This window comes from Microtus ochrogaster (genome assembly GCF_000317375.1).
Source record: "Microtus ochrogaster isolate Prairie Vole_2 chromosome 14 unlocalized genomic scaffold, MicOch1.0 chr14_random_1, whole genome shotgun sequence".
NCBI lineage: Eukaryota > Metazoa > Chordata > Mammalia > Rodentia > Cricetidae > Microtus > Microtus ochrogaster.
In genome coordinates this window covers 34422971-34446168 of record NW_004949096.1, presented here as the reverse complement: position 1 = coordinate 34446168, position 23198 = coordinate 34422971, and the positions used below count along the sequence as shown (strand labels likewise).

At 41.1% G+C, this 23198-nt stretch overlaps 1 protein-coding gene across 4 annotated transcripts in view; it reads right to left on the bottom strand.

The window, feature by feature from the left end:
- The window catches only part of Galk2 (galactokinase 2), a 130726-nt gene that overhangs the window by 18189 nt on the left and 89339 nt on the right, over nt 1-23198 (bottom strand). For all 4 annotated transcript variants that reach the window (XM_026787752.1, XM_026787751.1, XM_005364408.3 and 1 more), the window contains one exon: nt 8425-8635. In XM_026787752.1, coding sequence (XP_026643553.1) covers nt 8425-8635 — 211 coding nt within the window. The remainder of the gene's footprint in view (nt 1-8424; nt 8636-23198) is intronic.

The window sequence follows — 23198 nt, the reverse complement described above, 5'->3', positions numbered from 1 at the left end:
TACTCCCGAATGGCATTTCCAGATCGACTGTAGTCCTGGGTTTGCTGCCATGCAAGGGAAAGCTGGTCCTTCTCAGGGTGCTGGGTTTTCCATGTCTTCTATTAGAAAACTTCATAAAGGACAGGGACACGAGATAATGCAGACTGTTGTTTTCCAGTGGAGAAGCCAAAAGGCAATGAATACTGTGGAAATCATCCTTCGTCTAGATGAAGTCTTAATCTCAATGAAACAAAATAAATTAACATGCTGGTCTATGAGAAGTAATAATCTTTATCTTATGAATGTACAATTAATCTTTCTGAGGATCACAGACCCCGAAATGCTTTCCCCTTTTTAGGTGAGAGGCCATGAAGCTGTATGCCACTGGCTGAGTTCTCTGCAACATAGAAAGTTCTAATGGGATAACCAGTCGCTTGTTAGCAAGAAGTTCAGAAGCAGATGCTACAAACGGCTTCAGGGTCCTCTCCAGGCCCTGTGCTTCTCATCCAGCAAAGTTGTAATTCCCTATTCTGAGGCAATGTCTCTGCACCATTGAAGCATATAATGGAAAAACACTATATAATCCCCATTGAAGTTGGACTGTGGTTTCAGATTTATTTTCCTAGTAATGATATTCACATTTTTCATAAATGTGAAATTTACAAAATGGCCAAAGCCACACAAAATAGACTGCTGTTTTCAGTCACATTAGTACCCCATTCCCATGCTGCAAAGACTAAATTAAATTACCATTTTACATTTAAAGAGAAAAAGATATTTAACTACCTGCTTTTAAAAAGTAAAACCAGCAATGAAGAGCAGTGTATATGCACTTCAAGAAAATTCCCACTAATCTGTGGAAAACTACATGCCATGTGGCATCTGCGAATAGCTTACAATCCACAGCATAAAGCCTTCGTCTGTGCTGAGTAACAACCCCGCCAGCACGGGGCTTCAGCAGACATCGCTGCCAGCCTCCTCCTCTGCCTTCAAGTTTTGCTCCAGTCACCCTCGACCTGTGTGTGACATTGGAGCAACACGACAAGACAGACCCCTCTTTTCCTCTCCAATGCAGCCTTTGGATTCTCCCTGTAGCAGGTCTGGACACTGTGTCACCTCCCACCTGCTCTCCTCTCAGCTCTCAGGAGCCTACTTCCCTTTTTGATGATTTCATACTATGAAATTCTAGTATGTTTTCCACTGTCCACCAAATGAGGGCCCTCAGTGCATTGTCTTTTGTCACCTCTACCACTTCCCACCGATCTGAAGTGTTCTGTCAACTGTCCGGTGCCTGAGAGGTGTTCCAGCATCTGTCTCCCACACACTCATTCTGCAAACATTGCTCCTGGTTCAGTATCAGCCCAAATACCAGCTTGCATGGAGCTCATGAACAAAGAAAGGGTCAGAGGGTCTCTAGCCTCTCTGCACCTCCTTGGTGTCACGCTGTCCTTTCAATCTGAGGCCACCAAGCTGATCCAGGAGGGAAGGGGCTGAGACTTTGTCCTTCAGAACCTACTCAAATCCAGCAAAATTTCAACAAATACCATGGTGTTCCTGCTCATTTGAAGCTGTTCCTTCTATGGGCCACATTTAATGCTTTTGTCGTTTTCTTGGAAAAAAAGTGCCTCCCCACTAACTTCCCAGAATTTTGCTACAATTTAGTTCTTAGAAAAGTGAAAGACACCAATTGAAAAGGAGCAGAGGGAATCAAGGAGACACAGACAACACGGAGCTAAAAGAGGGACAGAGGAACAATGTCCCATTTGCCTATAGCCAGCCTGTCCTTCTATTTTGTTAAAAATAAAAACAAGATTACCGTGTTAGTTTTGTTCAGCTAATTAATAGAAAGGAATCACAGGAGGAAAATGTAAGAGAATACAGATAAGAGAGAGACAGAGGGAAAAATCAGTGCTCATCTGAAGAGTAAATAGCATACTTCCATCGGGGTTGTTGCTGTTGTCTGTCCACAAGACCTGATCCAAATGAGCGTTGCAGCGGCAGCTCTGACTGAGGTGCGCAGCTCAGCACAGAGCCTAACAGCCCCTCGGCTGAAAACTTGTTGAATGGAGAAATAGAAATCACTTCTAAGTGCCTAGTCCTTTACCCCCAATCTAGATTTAAAGGCTCGGGGGTGGGTACAACGACGGATGCAGCAGCACGGATGCTGATGCTGGGTGCTGGGCACCTAGAATGAGTACCACTCACATGCTCCATGAGGCCCCTGTCTGAACTTCCTCCCAGCAAATCTGAAAGACATTAGACCAGGCTGTGTAGAGTTTGTGCTCAAAGACATACACCTACACTCTACCTGAACTTTCCAAATTACAGGAGACATTTGAAAGACAAAAATGATTCACTTTTAGCAACAGCTGGTGAGATCCCCTATGGTCTAGGTGCTTACAATGTACCTGGTAAAATTCTGAAAGGGTGGGCAAGGACAGCGCACTTGGCACACCCAGGACCAAGGGGGAGGTGAGTACGCACAACATGGCTGGCTGGTCTTACGTGCTTTCCACAGGAAAGTTCTGTGGACACCGACACAGCGCCTCCCTTTATCAGATTCTTTCTGATTTCCTGTGTCCCCCCCTTCGTCTTCCTCCTCACTCTCTCCCTTCCGTTATAAAACACATAGCTCGCTATTTGTTGTTAATCACATAATAGAATTCTGTACTCTTTCTTCTGGCATGTGTTATAATTTCTATGCAGGTAGTCTCTGTTCTTTGCTTGTTTCGGGACTGGTGGTTGACAGAACAAAGATAAACACTTGTCTCCTACTTCAACCTACCTGAAGATAATAACAACAACCTTCCTTAAAGGCGTATCTCTAAAACAAGCACAAACTTTTGCTGTGAATGGGGAGCAATGGCCTACATCTAAATATGGTTAGAATGGCCAGTGTCCATACAGACACAGCGAATGGTTGTTTTTCTGTTGACATGCAGGAAGAACCTATTAAAATGTCACCAGATCCACTCACAATATTCATACAGATGCAAATGGCACGAGGCTGAGAAACAGTTTTTACTAGAAAATTTTCTTTTGCTTAACCTAAGCACCATGAAAAATAAATAAAGCCATAGGAAGTGAACAGCTACATCCAAAGATGCTTTCCTGGACCATGCCCAGACTACCGGGACAATAGGCTACTGAAAAGATGCCACGTGAACTCCCCATGGCTAGAAGAAAGTCACGGGTTGTGGGGACTAAAAAGCCATTCATAAGCCAAGTGCAGAGAACTGTGCATGACAAAAAGAATGGCCACATCCCAGGGCCATTTCCAAACTCTGAACCCCACACTGAAAGAATATGGGATTTGGTCAGAGACTGGGATGGGGTGCACGCAGCCTCTGCTGGTTTCCCCGTCTGTGAAGCGAGGGTTATCATTCGTCTCAAGGTGAAAATCCCAGCAGATGGCAGGTGTGACGAATATGAACCATAAAGGAAGTAGCCAGGCGTCTTGTGGCATTATTGAGTGTTTAGCTGTTGTTGCTGCTCATCGACACTGGAGTTCTCCTAAAGGGCCTCATGCCAGGTCCCTGTACGTGACGGAAAGTCATTATTACTCCTTAGGATCACAAGCAAAGTGGGACATGCACACAATGAGGTGGTGTCCAGGTCAGCCAGAACACAGTCTGGACACTCCCAAAACAAGTGCTCCCAGGGGATTCTCCCTTTGGCAAACTCACCTCCAAGCTAACCAGCCCGTTCTTACCTCAGGGCCTACCTTCTCCACAAATTTCTCTCTCCTGATGTGTATTATTGCCTCTGTCCTGTGCTTGGCAGTGTGCACATTGCTCCCAGCTTCTTGCATCTCTTCCCTTTTCATCACGCCCCTAAGTAAGTAAGTGTGGCCTCTGAGCTTCCAGGACCCCGGCCCATGAAAGCATACACCTAAACAATCACTACTATATATTCAGTGCCTAACAGTAATTCTGTTTTTTTTTTTTCTTAGCAGTAATTCTTAACTCACCCTAATAGTGTCCTAGGGTCAGTCTGCAGCCATTTCAAACACATAAAGGATTTGAGGGTTTCCTTCAGACTGCCTGTCTAACTTTATCGGCTCTGCACCTTCCTCAGTCTAGTGACTAGGAATCTGGAGAAGGAAAACAAGTGTGTGTGGCCTTTGGGGGTCGGACTGGGGTAGCAGAAGCTCTAAGCCAGTTTGCTGGAGAAATTAGTTTAAGTCAAAACTAGGCTTGTCAAAGTATGGGCGCCTCTGAGAAAGGGCAGGGCACCCTCGAGAGTCCTCTGCGAGGAGCAGCTGCCACCCTTGACTCCAATACTATAACCTGAGTACAGTGACCTCAACAACAACCATCTTCCAAATGGTTAAGAAAAAGACTTGTTTACAGCCTTAGATCAAAAAAAAAAAAAAAAACCAAGAACTCAGAAGGATACATCAAATAGATTTTTTAAAAAATTCAGGTCTTCAAAACTCACCTGGAAAACTAGGCAGAGTGAAATGACTAGATTTAGAAATTTAATCAAATAATACTAATCTAGATGAATCCAGAATCAAAGTGCTAACTTGTGCTCCTACTTTTAAAAATATTATTCAGTAAATAAAGGAGAAATCCCTTGAGAATAATATAAGTACACAATGAATTAATTCATCCAACAGAGACTTAAGGGTATAAACAAAAACATTAGTAAATTATCAGTAAAAGTTATAGAAAAGAGTACATAAAGACAGAGGAACGGTTAGTTTGAATAAAGGTACAATGAAATACGCTTCATTTTTATAAAAAAATGTTTTTCTTTAAGGGAAAACTTTAACTATTTAAATAATACTACTTATTGTATTTTCCAAGGAGTTCTGGGAAATTAACTTATTCCAGACAATGGTAAAAGAAGGTGAAGAGGAATGACAGGTAGACCTAGAAAGAGAAAACAATACAGAGAAGTAGTTGAGGTCAGGGGACATGCCTAAAGGGAGAACACGGAGTTTAACGAGTTTCCAGAAAGGTTAAAATTTCTTTTCAGAAAAAGAGGAATACCCATAAGAAAAATATGTTGTTTCAGAGTATAAGCCTGAAGGAAGATCTAGCTTCTGAGAAGTAAAGGCATGGGCTAGCCCACATAACACTGACCTCATGGCTGTGCTCAGGTTCACAAGGTAGGTGGGACACAAGGGACAAAGGTTACCATGAGATGAAGCACACTGAAGCAGCTGGAGAGTGGGGAGCTCGCAAGGCCTCTGAACCCTCAGGGAAACTCACCGTGGAAACTCAATGTGCCAAGAACATTATTGACAGAATTTTCTCAGTGCCTATGACACCCTCACCTGCTCACCAGCAATGACCAAATCACACTAGTTCATTTAGACACACACCTGTTCTACATCTTTGTTCAGGCACTAGAAAAAAAAATGATGGAAAAAATGAATTTGTCACCTTATCTCCCCAAACTATTCTCATATGGCATCCTAACTTCCCAAGCTGCCCATGCCATAGCTTAGCCTCCCTGCTGCCCCCTCCCCCATCTCCTGCCTGTCCTTCCTCCAACAACTCTAACTGGATGCTCCTTTGCTGTCTTGAGAGCCTAACCCTCACCAATGCTTTATCTTTTCAGTGTAGAGCAGTAACCTGGTTTCTGAATGGGCACCATGCCAACAGATCTGCCGCCTTTCACCGCACACTGTGGCCCCAGCACACACTCTCCAATACTCAACCTGTGGAGCCCCCTTGTCTTTATTCAGCCTCTGTCTGCAGTGGCCTAACACCCTCTTAGGCTGGGGAATCCACAGCTTTTCTACAGACCAGCTCAAATTCAAGTCTCCTTTTGCAGAACCAAAGCCACTCATCTCTCCCAGGCTCCCAGGACTCTTGATAAACACCCTGATTATTCTAGCCAGTACTTGCATTTGCCACATTGTGTGGCACTTATCCCTATGAGATATTGAGTAACGGGAAGGTAAAGACTTCACCCTATTACCCCAGCCTATCTGTCGAGTTAACTAGACAATGTTTTAGGTCAAAAGAGAAAGTCAGAGTCCCTGGACACCCTCCCTTCCAATGTTCTACTCAATTTCTTCACTTAATAAACTTGAATTTGAATTAGTGTACACAATACTGAGCTACATTACCTTTCCTACACGTGGATCATGGTGCTTTATTCCCAACAACCCTCACCACGCTCTCTTATCCCCCATCCCGCTGGTCCCTCTCCTCCCCTTCAATAGCCTCACTTCTGCTTTAGAGTTGCACATATTTATAAACCTAGACTCAACATATGAGAGCACACACATGCACACCGTCTTTAGGAAGGCTTTGGGGAACTGTATGTAGCTATATGTATCTGCCCTCAGTCTCTGTCTCCCTGCACAGCACTCAGTGGTGATATTTTGTTTGTGTTTTAACAAATAAAGCTTTCCTGAAGATCCAAGTGCAGAGCTAAGCCACTAGAGGCCAGGGAGATGGTGGCACACACCTTTAATCCCAGCACTTGGGAGACAGAGGCAGTCAGATCTCTGTGAGTTCAAGGCCACCCTGGGCTACACGAGATTGATTCAGTCTAAAAGAGAAACAGAGTCAGGCAGTGGTGGCTCAAACCTTTAATCCCAGTATTTGGAAGTCACAGGCCTTTAAATCCCTGAACTAGGGAAGTGGAGACAGGAAGAGATATGGCTGGACAGAGAGAGGAATATAGCACTGGAGGAGACAGGCACTCAGGCTGAGGATTCCCAGAGACAGGATGCCCCATTCGCTCTGAGGATTTCATAGACGTAAGAACTAGTGGCTGGCTGCTCTGCTTCTCTGATCTTTCAGCATCAACCCCTGTTATCTAAATTGGGGTTTTTATTATTGAGATCATTTAGAATTCAAGCTAAAGCACTCTCCACTGTAGGCATTAGTCCCAAAAGTGCTCTGCTTTCTCTGGCCTGGAGCCCTTTCATGCTCTGCACTGCACCTGCCGTCCTGTCTGCCTGGGACTCATCTGCTCTTTAACTCTTGGTAGCTGCTACGTCCTTAGGAAAGCCAATGAGACTTCTCCTTCCTGGTCTCCCGGGGGATCTCAGTGACCACAGGCATCTCTCCAGCACTGAGCTCTGTTCATGTATGGATTACAGTTGTTCCTCTAAGGAGAACTTCCATGTGCCTCTTTTCATGGCAAAACAGAAAACTTGAGTCAACTGCTTTTCTGGAACAAGAATCAGCAAGCTTTTCCTGCAAAGGGCCAATAGGAAATATCTCAGGTTTTGTGGGCTACTTAGTCTCTGTCACACTCAGCTCTTGTAGAACCGAAGAACCATAGCAAATAGATCGCTGTGGTCTAGCAAAAACTTATTACAAAAACAGGTGGTGGGCTTGCTTTGGCCAGCAGTCAAGGGTGCTCACCCACTTCTAGGGTCTGGGTCTGAGCCTGAACTGAAATAAATACGAGAACATCAGAAAGCAGAACTCAGGCCCTGTGCTCAAAGTATGCCCATATCTTGTCCAAAGTTGTCATCAGCTGCAGTCTTAAAACATTACTTTGGAGCCAGATCTTGTGGCACAGGCAGAAATCAGGAGACTGGGGCCAGAGATCCCAAATATTATGTAAGACAGCTTGGATTACATGGTGAGTTCAAGGCCTGTCTGGGTAACTTAGTGAGATCCGGGCTTGGGGTGTAGGGTACAACACCTGCTTAGCATGCCTGAAGCCCTGGATCTGAGCCCTAGCACCACAACAATAGATAGGTAGAGAGGTAGATGGACAGACAGACAGATAGACAGACAGACAGACAGACAGAAGGAATGAATCAGAATTCCATCGCAGATGATCTTTCACCAGTTGTATAGCTGAACTGAATGGCACAGTGCAATGGGGGCTCTGAGGTTGATCTCTGCACCAAGCACTTGCCTCCCTAACTTCCCATCATAGGAAATTAAGTCTCAATTAAATATCCAGGTTCTCAGCTTTCCACAAATAGAAACTCTGTCCTTCTAAGAGGATCAGCCACCCCAAAACTTCATGACAGGTCCTCGAAAATGTACCCCATCCTCATCTGTTACTGATACCATTAGATAAAAACAGCATCATTCAAAGGCAACCAGCAAAAAATAGCAACCAGCCATTTTTGTATTTTGCAGGCTGCAAACTTCAACAGAAGCAGTGAAGCCCTTCTGGAGTTCCAGAGTAACAGTAGAAAAGCTACAAGTAATGCTGTAACCTAATCTTTTCATAGTAACAATATAACTGGAAAGCAAATAGGAAAACATAAATACAAAACGAGAAAATTTGAGAGTTGGGAGTCTCCTGAGACACAGAACATCTACCATATACTAGAAATGCTTGTTGATAAGTGAGCAGGCAGGAAGCTAAAGACCTAGACAACCAGTTAGCCAAAGCACACACATTCTCCAAGTTCCTTAAAACACAGTTTTAAATCTGTAATATCCAGGGCAAAGTTTGAATGCTTCCATCTGTGTATGGGCCATGCTATTCTTCCTCCAGCAGACTCACCATCTTGAGTATTTGGACTCAGGATTTGAGTACGGAGTTCCTCCACGCTAATCCCCAGGCACTTGCAGATCTCCTCCCTGCTGTAGGGTTCAGCGTGAAGCGCATCCTCTGTGACCAACAGCATTTCTTCCAGACTAATCCCCAGTTGGGTTTGCACTTCTTCTAGCCGTAGGACTTTATCCCATTGCAACCCTTTGTGTTTAGCAAGGACCTGAAGTTGAAACCAAGAGAGAGGTTAAGCTTTACTTCAGAACTCAATATGCTCTATTTTAATTAGTCACATTCGACTTGATTTTCCTTCCCTTCAAACTATCCAAGTCTCCACTATTGCTTGGAAATGTATTGTAGACTCAGATGTTTGAAATTAAATATGCCTATATGATAGTCTCTTAAAACACACACATTGCAAATACATGCAGGTGCGTGTGCATGCGCGCGCGCGCACACACACACACACACACACACACACACTTCCTCTCCCTTGTTTTTGCCTGTCATCTCTGTCCCTTAGGGCAGTGGTTCTCAACCTGTGGGTCACAACTCCTTGGGGGCTGCAGTATGCTACATAGCAAATATTTATAATACAATTCATAAAAGTAGCAAAAATTCAGTTATAAAGTAGCAATGAAATAATTTTATGTTGGGGGTCACCACAACATGGGGAACTGTAGTAAAGGGCTGCAGCAGCATTATGAATGTTGAAAACCACACCTTAGAGCTATTCTTAAATATTTCACTCTCTTATCTCTATTTAGCCTATCTATACTTCATTCTTCTATATTAAGTCTGGAGAAAATATTCAAATCTTATTTGATCTTGGTCCTGAGTTGTATGATGTTGTCCTGACTCTTATTACAATATTTCTTGTTTATCATGGGAGTCTTCAAAATGGCTAATGAATTTAAATGCCTGAGTATTTGGAGTCAAGTTTCAGCATTAAATACAAATCTCATTGGTGACCCTATGAACAGTTCCTTCATTGGCTCCATGGTAGTAGTATATCTGCATGTTCCTCAAGAAAGAGCTTGGCTTGAGTTGCATCTTGAAGTAGCCCCACAATCTGATGGAAGGCCAGAATAAAGCAAATCTTTCTAATCAGGTCCACTCCTGGGAGTCCTGATCCAGAATACAACTTATTTCATTATCCTTCCTCAACTACCGAGAGCCCTTCACAGTTAAGAAAACAATGAAGGTTCTTCTCTTTCTGAGGTCTGAACAATTCATGATCTGGATGTGAAGACAGCATGTAGAAAAAGAAAATAACCAGAGAGTTGGAAGTTAATTGTCAATAAAATGTGCTTTGAATTTCTCTTCCATTGTATTGATTTGATTTTCTTTTTTTTTTATTTAAAAAACTTCATTCATACAATATATTTTCATGTTTCCCCTCTTCAAACTCCTCCCATATCCTTCTCAGTTCCCTACCTCTCTACCCACCTCATAATCTCTCTTTCAAAAAAGCACAAAACATAAAAATTAAAACCAGAACAAACAAAAAAATCAGTAAGACAAAAAATGCCAAAGCAAAACAAAAGCAAAATGAGACAAAAAGCCTGCACAAAACCCATGGAATTTGTTTGTGTCAGCCAACAACTCCTGGCCACGGGGTCTGTCCTTGAACGTGACTCAGACACTGAGACTGCACTGGAGAAAGCTGAGTTTCCCTTTGACGGTGGGTATCGACTGCAGATAGCGTCTTGGTTAGGAGTGGGAGTCCATATGCTGCCACAGTCTCCGTGAGCTCATATGTGCATCCTTCCTGCTGCGTCTGAAAAACACTGTTTCCTTTCTGTCATCCACCACCTCTGGTTCTTATGATCTTCCTGCCTCCTCTTCCACATAGATCTCAGAGCCTTGAGGAGAGAGGCTTGATGAAGACATTCCATTTAGTGCTGAGTGTTCCAAAGTCTGCCACTCTATGTCACTGTACAGTTGTGACTGTGTTAGTTCCCATCTACTGCAAGGAGAAACTTCTCTGGTGTGGACTGAGTAAAGCCCTGTAATTAGGAGTCATTTTATTACTGTGTTCCTTTAGCAGAGCAATAGCAGTAGGTATTTTCCCTAGGCCCATGACCTAGCTAGTCTTGGGTTCTTGGCACTTTTAGCAGTGTCAGGGACAGACTCTATCTCATGAAACAGGCCTTAAATCCAAATTAAAAAAAAAAAAGGACTGGTTGGTTACTCCCATAACACTTTTGCCACATTACACAGCATATACTACAGGCAGGTCACTGTTGTTGTAACATTTGTGGCTGGGTGACATTGATGATGACCTTTCTCCTCTGGAAGTGTTCAGAGTACCTTCTAGTACCAAGAAAGCTACTTAATAGGAGTGAAGCTTCTAGATGGGCACCAGCTCTACTTCTCCAAGAGTTCTATGACATAAGTAAGTGTCTTTGCAGTGGGGCCTTACAATCAGGTTGTAGAGAGAAAGCAATAGCTTTGGTAATAGTCTATGATATTTGGGGAGGTTTCATGGTACCCTTTTGTTCGGTGACTCAACAAGATGCAACACATTCTTGGCATTGGGAGATTTATTTGGTGGCATAAAATGTCTATTTGCGGCTTTGCCACTCTTAATAGTTGGTGACTTATTTATATTTCTTTGATATGTGTACATATATTAAGAACTTCTATGGTAGCAGATTTCCATATGATTTTTCAGATGTCCTTTTGTGTCGTTACTCCCCTTAGTCCCTTCTTTACCCTTCTCGTCTGTTCCCTCCCTATTTAATCCTCCTGTGGTTTCCCCTCTATCTCTCCAAAGCACTACACTCTACTTCCCCATCTTGGAAGAACCTCCCCTTCTCCCTGGTCTCTTGCCAGGTACCTGCCTTCTGTGTTTATTCAGATTGTAGCAGATATTTTGAAAGCTAAAAGCTACCATCCACATATGAGAGAAAACCAAATATTTGTCTGCTGGATTCTGGGTTGCCACACTCAAGGTTATTTTTCTAGCTCAATCCATTTACCTGCAAATTTCATTTTCCTAAACAGTTGAATATTATTTGTATAAATGTACCACATTTTCAATATCCATTCATCAGTGGATGAACATCTGGGCCCTTTCCAATTTCTGGCTCTTATGAATAGATCAGCAATGAACACGGATAAGTCTCTGTAGTAGTATGTAGAGTTCTTTGTGTATATGTTCAAGAGTGGTACAGCTGGATCTTAAGATAGATCTGTTTTCAGCTTCCTAGGGAACTGCCACATTGATTTCCACATTGCCGTACAAGTTTGCATTCCTGCCAGCAATGAATAAGTGTTTCTCTTTCCCTACAATCTTGACAGAATATGATGTCATTTATTTTATTGACCTTGGCCCTTCTGACTGGAGTAAGATAAAATCTCAAAGTAATTTTAATTTGCACTTCCCTAGTGGCTAAATATGCTGAACATTTCTTTAAGTGTTTCTCAGACATTTGTGTTTCATCTTATGAGAACTCTCTGCTTAGTTCTGTACCTCATTTTTAATTGGGCTATTTGTTTTCTTGATGCTCATTTTTTTTTTGTTCTGACTTTCCTCCTTTTGGACAAGATGCAGCAGGACTTACCAAAGTACGATTGTAACTTTTGTTAGGGTCATTCACTTCTGAAATGTGACTAGCTGAAGTTCTCAAACTTGCTAATCATCTTCACACACACACACACACACACACACACACACACACACACACACACACACACACCCTGGCTCATATACTGAAGAGGAATGACTTTAAAGGAGAACTGGGAACAGACAACACAATTGTTTTTCTGTTCAGTTATTTCACAGGACAGGGTATCACTCTTTTCAGTGTTTGTTCCCATTTTCTCTCTATTACTTTTATTGAGTTTGTTCTTTGACAATTTTACACATGTATAAAATCCCTTCTGATCACTGGCCTCTCTAATCCCCTTCCCACCCTATTAAACTCCCATTTTCCCACAAGTCCCTCTCCCATAATCATGGCTTTATTTTTTTCTTTTTGTTATTGTTTCATTTTGGTTTTGGTTTTGAGACTCAGAGGTTAACTAGTATCATCTGTATGACCATGGGTTTAGAACTATTTCCTAGTGGGAGCCTCAGTGGGTACACACATGAATGACTTCCTCTTCAACAGAAACCATCAGTAGCCAATGTTTTAGCCAGGAAGACAGGGCCCTGTGAGTGCCTCCTAATCCATTACTAACTGTTGACAGATCCAGTCTTGTACATGACTACTGCAGGCAACCATAGTTGCTATGAGGTTATGACTTTTTGAACTGTGTTATTCATGCCTAGAGGTAAAAATTTTACAGCCCTTCTCCTTATCTTCCAGCTCTTACACTCTTTCTACTTCCTGTTCTGCAACAATCCCTAAGCCCTGCAAGTGTTGGTACAAATGTCCAGTTTAGAGCTGAATACTCAACTGTCACTCATTCTCAAAACCTTGAGCAACCCTGAGTCTCTGCATACACTGCAGAGAAGCTTCACTGTTTAAGGCTGGAACTAACATTTACTATAATTCCTTCAAATAAAATTTTTTTTTTGATTTTTCGAGACAGGGTTTCTCCGTAGCTTTTGGTTCCTGTCCTGGAACTAGCTCTTGTAGACCAGGCTGGCCTTGAACTCACAGAGATCCGCCTGCCTCTGCCTCCCGAGTGCTGGGATTAAAGGCATGCACCACCACCACCCGGCATCAAATAAATTTTTAGAAGGCAACTTGGTACCATAACAATTTATCCAAACAACAGTAGTAAGTTCACGTCTAAGGGCTGACTTCCTCAGCCACAGATTTTTTTTTTACCAGGTTTACAGCACCAGACATAAATTCATTCTTGTGAAGCAGGCCTCAAATATAATCAGAGAATGATTGATTACTCCCCTAACAGTTGTGCCACTATTATGCCAGTAGGCACATTTTGCCTGACAGGTTCAAGGAGTTCGCAGCTGGGCAACAAGACTGTTGATGCCTGTTCTCCTCCAGTAGCCTGTGGAGTAGCTTCCAGAACTATGAAAACGAGGGAGGAAGCCTCAGGCTCAGTTATTTAACAACAAAGGACATGAAGTTGGGAGAAAGACAGGTTGGGGAGCACTAGGGATAATTGGAAGTAGGGAGTAGTAGATAGATATGAACAAAGTACATTGTATACACGTATCAGATATTCAAAGACTAAATTTAAAAATATTACTAAAAAATTAGAGATGACAAGTGGCACATTCAATCAGCTAACTAGTAAGTAAAAAGTAGAAAACATTGGACAAGTGTATTCCTCTGCAAAAGAGAGGAGTGGGCGAAGGGAAGGGAGGGCAAGAGGAGAGAAAGGGAAAGAAAAGAATGAAGAGGACAGGGCAGCAAAAGATAATTGCCTATGATAGCTCCCATCTCCATCTTTATTTGAACCACTCATGTTCCACCTGGAAAAAATATCCTGCTCTAGTGACTTGTGTGACCACTCTGCAAGGCATGTCTGCAGCCCACAGGCTACTTCCATGAGAAGCCTCCACATTGTTTTTCCCTGTATGCAGAGACACTAACATGAAGAGATGCAGTTCACTCCTGCAATATCACACTTTTCTGTTAGCCCGATGTCCATTTCACTTTGAGCTAATGGGCCTACAAAGCCGAGTCAGTGTACATTTCCACGTGCTCATGACAACAGCTGCATACCCCAAGAGCTGCTGCATCGCTGTGAGGGAGCAGAACAGGAAAGCCACGTAAGCCCTTAGGAATTTGGCCCAGCATCAGAAAGATGAATTGCAGGTGAGGAGAGAGTGGGTGAGATCACTTGCTTAGAGACAGAACCTAATGAGGGAGTCTGTCACTGCTGGTACACTGCTGGTACTTCATGGCTGGCACACCTCACATCTGGGAAGCAGGGTCACGAGTCAGGGCTGCAAGCCACTCCCTCCCAGCTTCCTGCTAAGCAGCATGGAGAAGTTTAGAGACAGCAGTTCTTCAACATTCGTCACTTCCTTTTCACCCCAGCCAGCATGAAGCACTCACATCAGACACCCCTTCGGGAAGGGACCTGAGCTCTGGCCCATGCTCTACAGACTTTAAAGTAGACAACAGTGCATTGTCCACAGTGATGGAAAGGTAGGGGTTAACAGGTTAGGACCCTGCCATTAGTTAAGTTTCTCTCTAAGCAGGCTCTGAGGGAAGACAATGAGGGACAGAATTTGTGAAGTAAATTAGCCTAAGTCTCAATAGAGAATTATAAAGTAACACAGGAAGAGATACCAGTATGAAGGGCACTGACATGGACAGGTAAAACTGACCCTGCTGGTCTTTAAAGATGAATATGTATACCTTCAGCTGCATCTTCACTTAAAACCAAGACAAATAGGTATTCACTATCAAATCACAATCATCACTCATTGGGCTGTTCTCAAGAACTCCCTCGTACTTACAGGGTGTCCTGGATACAAACTAAAATACTAATCACCCTTCCACATCAAGGAAATACTCTTGCTGACAATGGCCAGGGATCCAACAAAAGGGCATGGTACTGCAAGGATATGGACCTTCGGGGCAGGGCTTTTGGAATCCACTTCTCTGGCTTCCTTACAACAATTAGTAGCACTAACTAGTCAGTGAAAAAGGTATCCAGCTTTCTCACCAGGCGAGTGTTCTAGTCAGCTTTCTGTTGCAGTGACCAGACCATGACCAGAACCAATGTGGGGAGAAGAGGGTTTATTTTCACGCAGAGTTTACAGCCCATCATTGAGAGAAGCCAGAACAGGGGCTCAAGATAGGTACATGAAGGCAGGAACTATGCTTACCAACTGACTTTCCATGACCTGCTCAGCTTGCTATCTTATACAATCCAGGATCAGCTGCCGAGGAATGGTACCATCCCAGTGGGCTAGGTCCTCTTACATCAATCATTAACCAAGAAAATGCCCCAAAATGTGGCCACTGGCCAATCCTATGAGGCAATTCCTTAACTGAGGTTCCCTTTTGCCAGGAGATTTCAGTTTGTATCAAGATGACAAAAACTCTTCTCCACCATGCGGGGGCTAACTCTAGTCCTAGGAGACTGATCTAGATCTAGTCCTTCTGACCTCCGTGGACACCAGGCATGCACATGGTACACAGATTATACATGCAGGTAAAAACTCATGTACATAAAATACAAACTTTAACAAAAACTTTTAAGCAAACAATAGAACTATCATGTAATCCAGCCAACCATTCCTGACCACATACACAAAGGACTATAGAGACATTTACACATTGATGTTTACTGCTGCACTAATCACAATAACTAAGAAATGAACCAAGCCAACATGTCCATCAGTAGATGGACGGATAAGGAAATGTAGGACATACGTGCAATGGGCTTTTCTTCGATCATAAAGAAAAATGAAATCTCAACATTGATAGGGACAGTTTAGATTGGATGATCACATGTTGGCACAATGTTGTCCAGCAGCTTTGAATGCTTGAGATAGGGTTGAAGAATCATTTACTACTAAAATTATACAAGGCCCAAAAGAAGTTTTCACTGATTTGTTTACAAAGACTGACTTCAGCTGTTAATAGAATAATATCAGATCCAGAAGTTAGATAAATATTAATTAAATCTTTGACTTTTGAAAGCATTAATTCAGAATGCAAAAGGTATTTAAAGGCCACATCAGCACCAATAGATGAATGGATCAGAAATAAGGCTGATATTGTATCTCATACTTATGCTGCCTTGACAGAAGTAATTTCCAAAAATCTTAAGAAAAATCAAAATGTCAGATGTTTTAATTGTGGTAAACAAAGCATTTGAAGAGGAATTGTAGGCAAGACGTTCCTAGAAACATTTTTTTTTTCAGAGATAATTCAAACAGAAGGACCCAACCTTCTGGAGTATACAAAAGCTGTGGCACAAACCAGTACTTGACTAATAAATGCAAATCAACAAGCAAAAGGCAAGGCAACCCTTTGCGACTATCAGGAAATGCTCTAGGGGGCCTCTCACAAGCCCCAATGTCAAATTTGTTTCAATCATTCCCTGTCAGCATTGGGGAAACTCCTCCACAGAACAATTAAAAGACTTAATACCTGTTGTTAAAAACCACACTGCTCTGGATGTGGTCAAAGATAGAACAACTTCTATAGATACAATAAGAAGTTCAGGAAAGACCAGAAAACAAATATTTTGGCAAACTGCTATAAATGAGACCAAAGCTAAAAGCACATATAAATGGCATCGAAATTGAGGGCTTGGTAGACACAGATGCAAATGTAACAATAATTTCACCAAAAATTAATTTCATCCAGATTAGCCTCTTCAGGAGGTAAATGTTCAACTTCTTGGATTTGGAACTTTGTCTCAGGTAAAACAAAGTGTAAGATGGGTCAAACACATAGGCCCAAAGTATAAACAGAAAAACTGAAACCATATATGACTAATACAACAATGAATTTATGGGGATGTGATTTGTTGTAGCAATAGAAAACACAGATCAACATTCCTCCAATCTCAGAAATATACTGTAAAATAAAGAATGCTTCAGGACAACAGTCACAGACTGTTCAGGTTGTATATAAGCAGGACACACCAGCTGATGATCTTTCAAAGTCACCAAGAGTTCTACCCTTAAAATGGCTAACTGACAAACGACTGGGTGGAATTACCTTTGACATCAGGAAAATTAGAGGCATTAATACAACTGGCACAGGGGCAGCTAAATGTTCAACATACTGAAGAATCTACCAGTCCTTGAATTCCTCTGTATTTGTCATTAAAAAGAAATCTGGAAAATGAAGAATGTTAGCAGATTTAAGAGCCATACCTAAGGTAATTCAGCCAACAGGCTCTTTTCAGTCTGTAATTCCCTTGCCTCTTCCATTTCCTAAAGGATGGTCTATTAGATAGTGACTGATTTAAAAGATTGGTTTTTTTTTTTTTTACTATATCTTTACAAGAGCAAGATAGAGAAAAATTTGCCTTAACAGTGCCTACTTATTACTTTTTAGCCTGTTAAAAGATATCATGGGAAAATTCTTCCACAAAGGATGTTAAACAGCCCTGGCTTACGTCAATATTGTGTACAACAGCCATTGGAAATAACTCGTAAAAAATCCCCTCAATCTATAGTTTACCATTATATGGTATTATCTTACTAGTTAATTCAGATACAGATACCTTAGGAAAGAAAGTGATGTTTGAAAGTGAAAATTTGCCTTGTTGAGGATTACAAATTGCTCCTAAAAAAATTGAAAGAGGAGATTCTATTAATTACCTAGGATATAAGATAGGTTTACAAAAAATTAAACCACATAAGGTACAAATCAAGAGAGACCAATTATGAGCTCTTAATGATTTTTGAAAACTGCTGGGAGATATCAGCTGGCTCTGGTCCACAACTGGGTTAACAACTCAAGAGCTAAGTAATTTACTTCCAACCTTATAAGGTGATAAGGACTTAAATAGTCTAAGAAAATGATTAACTGAGCCTGATAGAGAATTGGCTTTGGTAGAAAAGAAACTACAGGATGCACATGTGGATCGTTTGGATCCAGAGTTTGATTGTGTCCTGGTCATACTACCTTATACTCATTCTACTACAAAAATTCATATGCAGAGAAAAGATGTTTTAGAATGAGTATTTTTTTTTGCCACGCAAACAGAGTAAAAATTAAAGACCAATGTAGAAAAGGTTTCTAAATTGATTCTGAAGTGAAAAGTAAGACTTCTTCAATTAACAGGAATAGACCCAACAAGAATTGTAGTACCTTTTACTAATGTTGAAATTGCTTCATTATGGGCAGAAAATAAACACTGGCAAAGAACTTGCTGTAATTTCTTGGGAGAAATAGCAACAAATATCCCCAAAGCATGAGATTTCAGTTTATAAAAAGAACTAATTGGATTCTTCCTCACATTGTACAAGAAATACCAATTTCGGGAGCCCCTACATTCTATTCTGATGCAAGTAAATCAGGAGAGGTAGGTTGTAAGTCAGTAAATTTAAGTAAAGTGGCTCAGAGCACTTATGATTATGTTCAAAAATCAGAATTAAATACTATTCTCAAGATATTATCAGATTTTCCAGAACCTCTTAATGTAGATACTGACTCTCAATATGCAGAAAGAGTTGTTTTACATATTGAACTGCTGAACTTATTCCAGATGATTCAGAATTAACTTTGTTTTTTATTTAATTACAAAACATAATCAGAAATAGAAATAATCCCTTATATACGATGTGTGATTCCCTCCAGCACTTCCTATTTGCTCACGTAATATTATTTTACTTCTTGTTTGCTCAAGTAATATTATTTCCCTTCTCAGGTCTTTGATGGGGTTGAAGACTAGATAATCGTAGTTACTTTCCTCTCATGACTTAGCCAAGCTATTTCTAATACAAGACTAAGACTTCTTAGGATAGAATAACTATTGAAACATTTAGCATATGTTTTTTGCTTTATGTTGTTCGTGCTGGTTGTAATTCTAATTTTTATACTTGATATTTGTTCATATTGTATATAGTTTTGTATTAGGCTTAGAACTCTCTTATTTAGACAAAAGGGGAGGTGCTGTGGGGACTCCTTCAGCAGAACTCCCTTAAGGTACTGGTGGGCATGACATTATGCACTATATATCCAGATATAAAAGTGTGTGTGGATCCCTTGGCTTCTGGATTTGGTTCCAGTTCCCTGTGCATTCAGAGGACTGTAAATCGCTACTCTTACTGTGAGTTTATCCCCTAATAAATTCTGTGAGTTTAACCCCTAATAATTAGGCTTAATTTAGATTCTTGTATATGATTTTGGGCTTGAGTCTGAAGCAGGTAACAGGGAACTAAGTTTGTGTGCCACAAATGTTAACAGATTGTGGTCCTTTAACCTCTCTGATATCTGCTGCATATAATATTTAAAATGTTTAAGTTTCCTACAGGTAACAGGGAACTAAGTTTGTGTGCCACAAATGTTAACAGATTGTGGTCCTTTAACCTCTCTGATATCTGCTGCATATAATATTTAAAAATGTTTAAGTTTCCTACAGTAAACTGTGACCATTCCTGACCTTTGAAGTCTCCAAAAGAATGTTGGGGCCCCACAACAATGAATCCATCTGGATTGTGGTAATGCCCCTAAGCTGACAAACACCCCCCAAAGATCAGCTTTTGAACTATAAACTGCTCAGGACAGTTTCAAAGCAGTTAGCTGAGATGTTCCAGGCTCATAGACTACTCCAGTCAGGACTTCAGATAAGCCTTGTACTCTCCCAAGATTGGACAACATCTATCTCTCCTAGAACTTGACCTTTATCTCAATTTTTTCAGGGTCTCCTAAAGATGCCATCATCCAAAGACAACAAGAAGTAATTTTAAGAACACAACACCCACATTTCCAAGAGGTGAGGTAGGTAGGTTTTTGGTTATTCAATGAATGTTTGTCATCATTTATGGGGGTTGGTTACAAGTTCTTATTGGCCACAGTCAGGGAGGAAACTAAGCAAAGGAAATTAGATTCAGGGATCTCATTTGAAAAGAAAAAGGGGAGATGTAGATATAATAGGATAAAACAGTGGATTGTTGAATCTACTTTCAATCTAAAAAAGCAAATACTAGTCTCAAATATTTTACATTGTTATAGATTTTTGTATATTGGATACAAATCTAAGGTTATTTTTGTTATAATATATATATGTTTCTACTCTTAGTTCAGATATTTTTGTATATTGATGCAAATTTAAGTTTATTTTGTTATACTGCAGCATATGTTTCTATTTCTTGATTGAGGTATTATGCCTAGAAACTCATTCAAAAATATAATGTAAAGTTCTAGTGCTTGAAAGCTACTTAGGATAATAAAGAAATACAGGTTAGTAGTTAGTCATCTATAACAATCAAACTTATAGTCATATTAAGTATGTTTTGAAGGTCAATAAGAGACATATTTTAAATACATGGTCTTCAAAAACTTCACAGACCTACTGAATATAGCATTTTAATGTCTTAATAATAAGTCTTTTCATGACAAGGAGACATGTCTGCTCCTGGAAGCACCAATTTACTTCAAAATATGGTGACAGGTATTGAAGAATCTCCAAATAGAGCTTGCTTTCACTTATGGCAAAGTTAGCTGATGGGCAAAGAAACTGTCCATGCCTTTACTGCTGACAATAAGCTGTCCAAATTGGACAAGCAGGACACACAAAAAAAGCAATGTTAAACTTTGCCAAGACAAGGAAGATAGTCCTTCAAAATTCTCACTTTACGGAAAAGTCTGTCAGATATTTTAGGCCCATAGGTCAAAGATGAATGCCCCAGTGTTACAGAGGAACTTTGGGGTGACTGTCCAGGCAAATGTCTCTGTTGTTTCTTAGTTTTAGAAATTGCTTGCTTTGCACTTACTGTTACTAAGATAACATTATATACTTCTTGCGTCTCTGAAGGGGTTGAAGATTAGGGAGTTACAGTTACAGTTTTCTTAGTTATGATAGAAAACAAATTAGGTACAAAACTTTGGACACACAAAGATAGGATAGATAATAGAGTATTTTCTCTGAATTTGCCAAATACTAAGAAACTTGACATTGTGAATGTATTTTTTACTTCATAATTGTTCTTACTGTATATAGTTTTACTATGTCAGAGTTAAAACCTTTCCTTTTTCTTTAGACGAAAAGGGGGAAATGTTGCAGAATTGTTCATATGGCCATTCCACTATGCCAATAAAGCCACCTTGAATCAAAGGATGGCGTCAGTGATTAGCTTACTGTGATCAGCCATAGAGTTTCTGGAGGACCGAGGAGGTCTTCTAAAGAGGGACAGGAAGAGAGAAGAGGGCTGGGGAGCAGGGGGAGTCCAGGGCTGGTGGATTGGGAAAAATGCAGAAAGTCAGGCAATCAACTCTCTGCTGTCCCTTGGATTTATCAGGTCTTTATCTCAATTTCTGACTCCTGAATTTTTATTATACTGAAACAATTTAGGTAATTGTTTCAAAAAAGTCAATCATAGAAAGTCTTGTATCCAAATCCTTTCTTAGGTTGGTGGTAGTTTTTCTATTATATCTTTTTGTTGCTGCCTTTTCTTTGTTTTTGTTTTGAGACAGGGTATTACTAGGTAGCCCTGGCCATCCTTCTACTTCATCCCCCCAGAACTGGGATTACAATTGTACACCACCACACCTGACTGCATCTCTCCCTTTGTATCTCATCCCTCTGATGCTCTACAGTCCCCTCCTCTTCAACCAAATGATATGTTTCTGCTACCAATGAAATATTTCCTCAAAGCCCCTGCTAACATCTTTGCTACTTCGTGCAAGGCCAGCACAGTATTGAGGGCTCTGCCATTCTCCAGCTCCATTGCCCAGACCACCCCTCGTCCCTCTGCCTCTTGCCTGTAGTTTGAACTCTCTGTGCTAACAAAGACACTAGAGCCCTGGCAGAGCGTGCTCTCCTGAACACATAGAATGGGTGAGATTGACCGCAGTCTTGAATATCTGGGTTTTCTGCTCAAATTCAAGGAAATTGTCAAAGCCCTGAGAACATTTGCCAAATTCTCTGCACATCCTACCACCAGCCAAAGAGCTAGTTCCATACTGACCACAGAGTGACAGGGGCTGAAGAGTGTGGGTAAGTGATGGCTCCCAGCCAGTCAGGCCCTCCAAAGACTCACTTTTCTTGAAGAGTCATGAAAACGCTCTACTTCGCTGCTTCCCATGTTGCCACAAGGGAACGGATGTGTAGAAAGCAACACTAGAACTTCCCCTCCCAATGTGACTTCTCATAACGCCGACTATTGGCGTCACATATTTTATCTGTCAATATAACAGGCGTACAAAATTTCTGGAAAGGTTTAGGGCATGAAATATGTATAAAATATGAAGAATTTTGTGCCCACTAAAGATTCCTGGTCACTTTGTTAATTTAAAAACATAAAAATGTGCTTCACTTAAAAGCATTCATTTACGCAAGCAATAGTCATAAATCTCTATTGAGTTTCCTATGAATGTTTTCAATTTTAGTTCAAATGCTCTACAAGACTCTAACTTTTAATGAATCTAAATCAATTAGTTTTTAAAAGTTGATGGTGAGAAAGAGAGGGGGAAAAACTGAGTGCAGGAGGTGCTGTCGATACTAAAGCGAAATGAATAAAAACCACCCTCACGAGTTAGCTGCACTTCCCCGTGATAACTGGTATGGAACAAACTCAGATTCACAAGGGTATTTTAGAAAGGCGAGACATGAGGGGAGTGTGGCTGGCCATCTCAGCAGCTCTGTGGATTTCTGTCTTGTGTGTCATTTTCCAGACTCTCCTGGTTACTCATTCTCCACTCGCGCTGGAAGCAGGTCCGTCCAGGCTAAATAATCATCATTGCCATTTTTTACCTGAGAGTCGACTTCCTTATTTAATGAAACCATTTCCAAATAAAAATGAAATTCATTCATGTGTTGCCAACAATGGAAGAGGGAGCCCATACTGTAAGCCACGTTTAACAGACCTTCAGCTTGTGTCCCTAAGCCACACCCCTGCGTGTGGTCTCTTCATGCCCTTTTCCAGAAGCTTAGACTTAGACTCTAACAGTCACAGACATGGGGTTACAGAACACCCTCCCCTGTGATGAAGACTTTCACCTTTTTTTTTCCACAAGGTATGAGAGAAAATTCTTATAGTATTTGAAACAGCAGGGCTTTTCATTTTGTTTTGTTTTACTTTACAATATCTAATACAATACAAATGCCATATAAGTATAGTATTGAAGAATAATGACCCCCAAAAATGTGCATGTTCAGTTCAGAAGAAATCACACCTGTTCTTTGACCAAGCTTTCAACCCTGCTCCCGCTACACCCTCC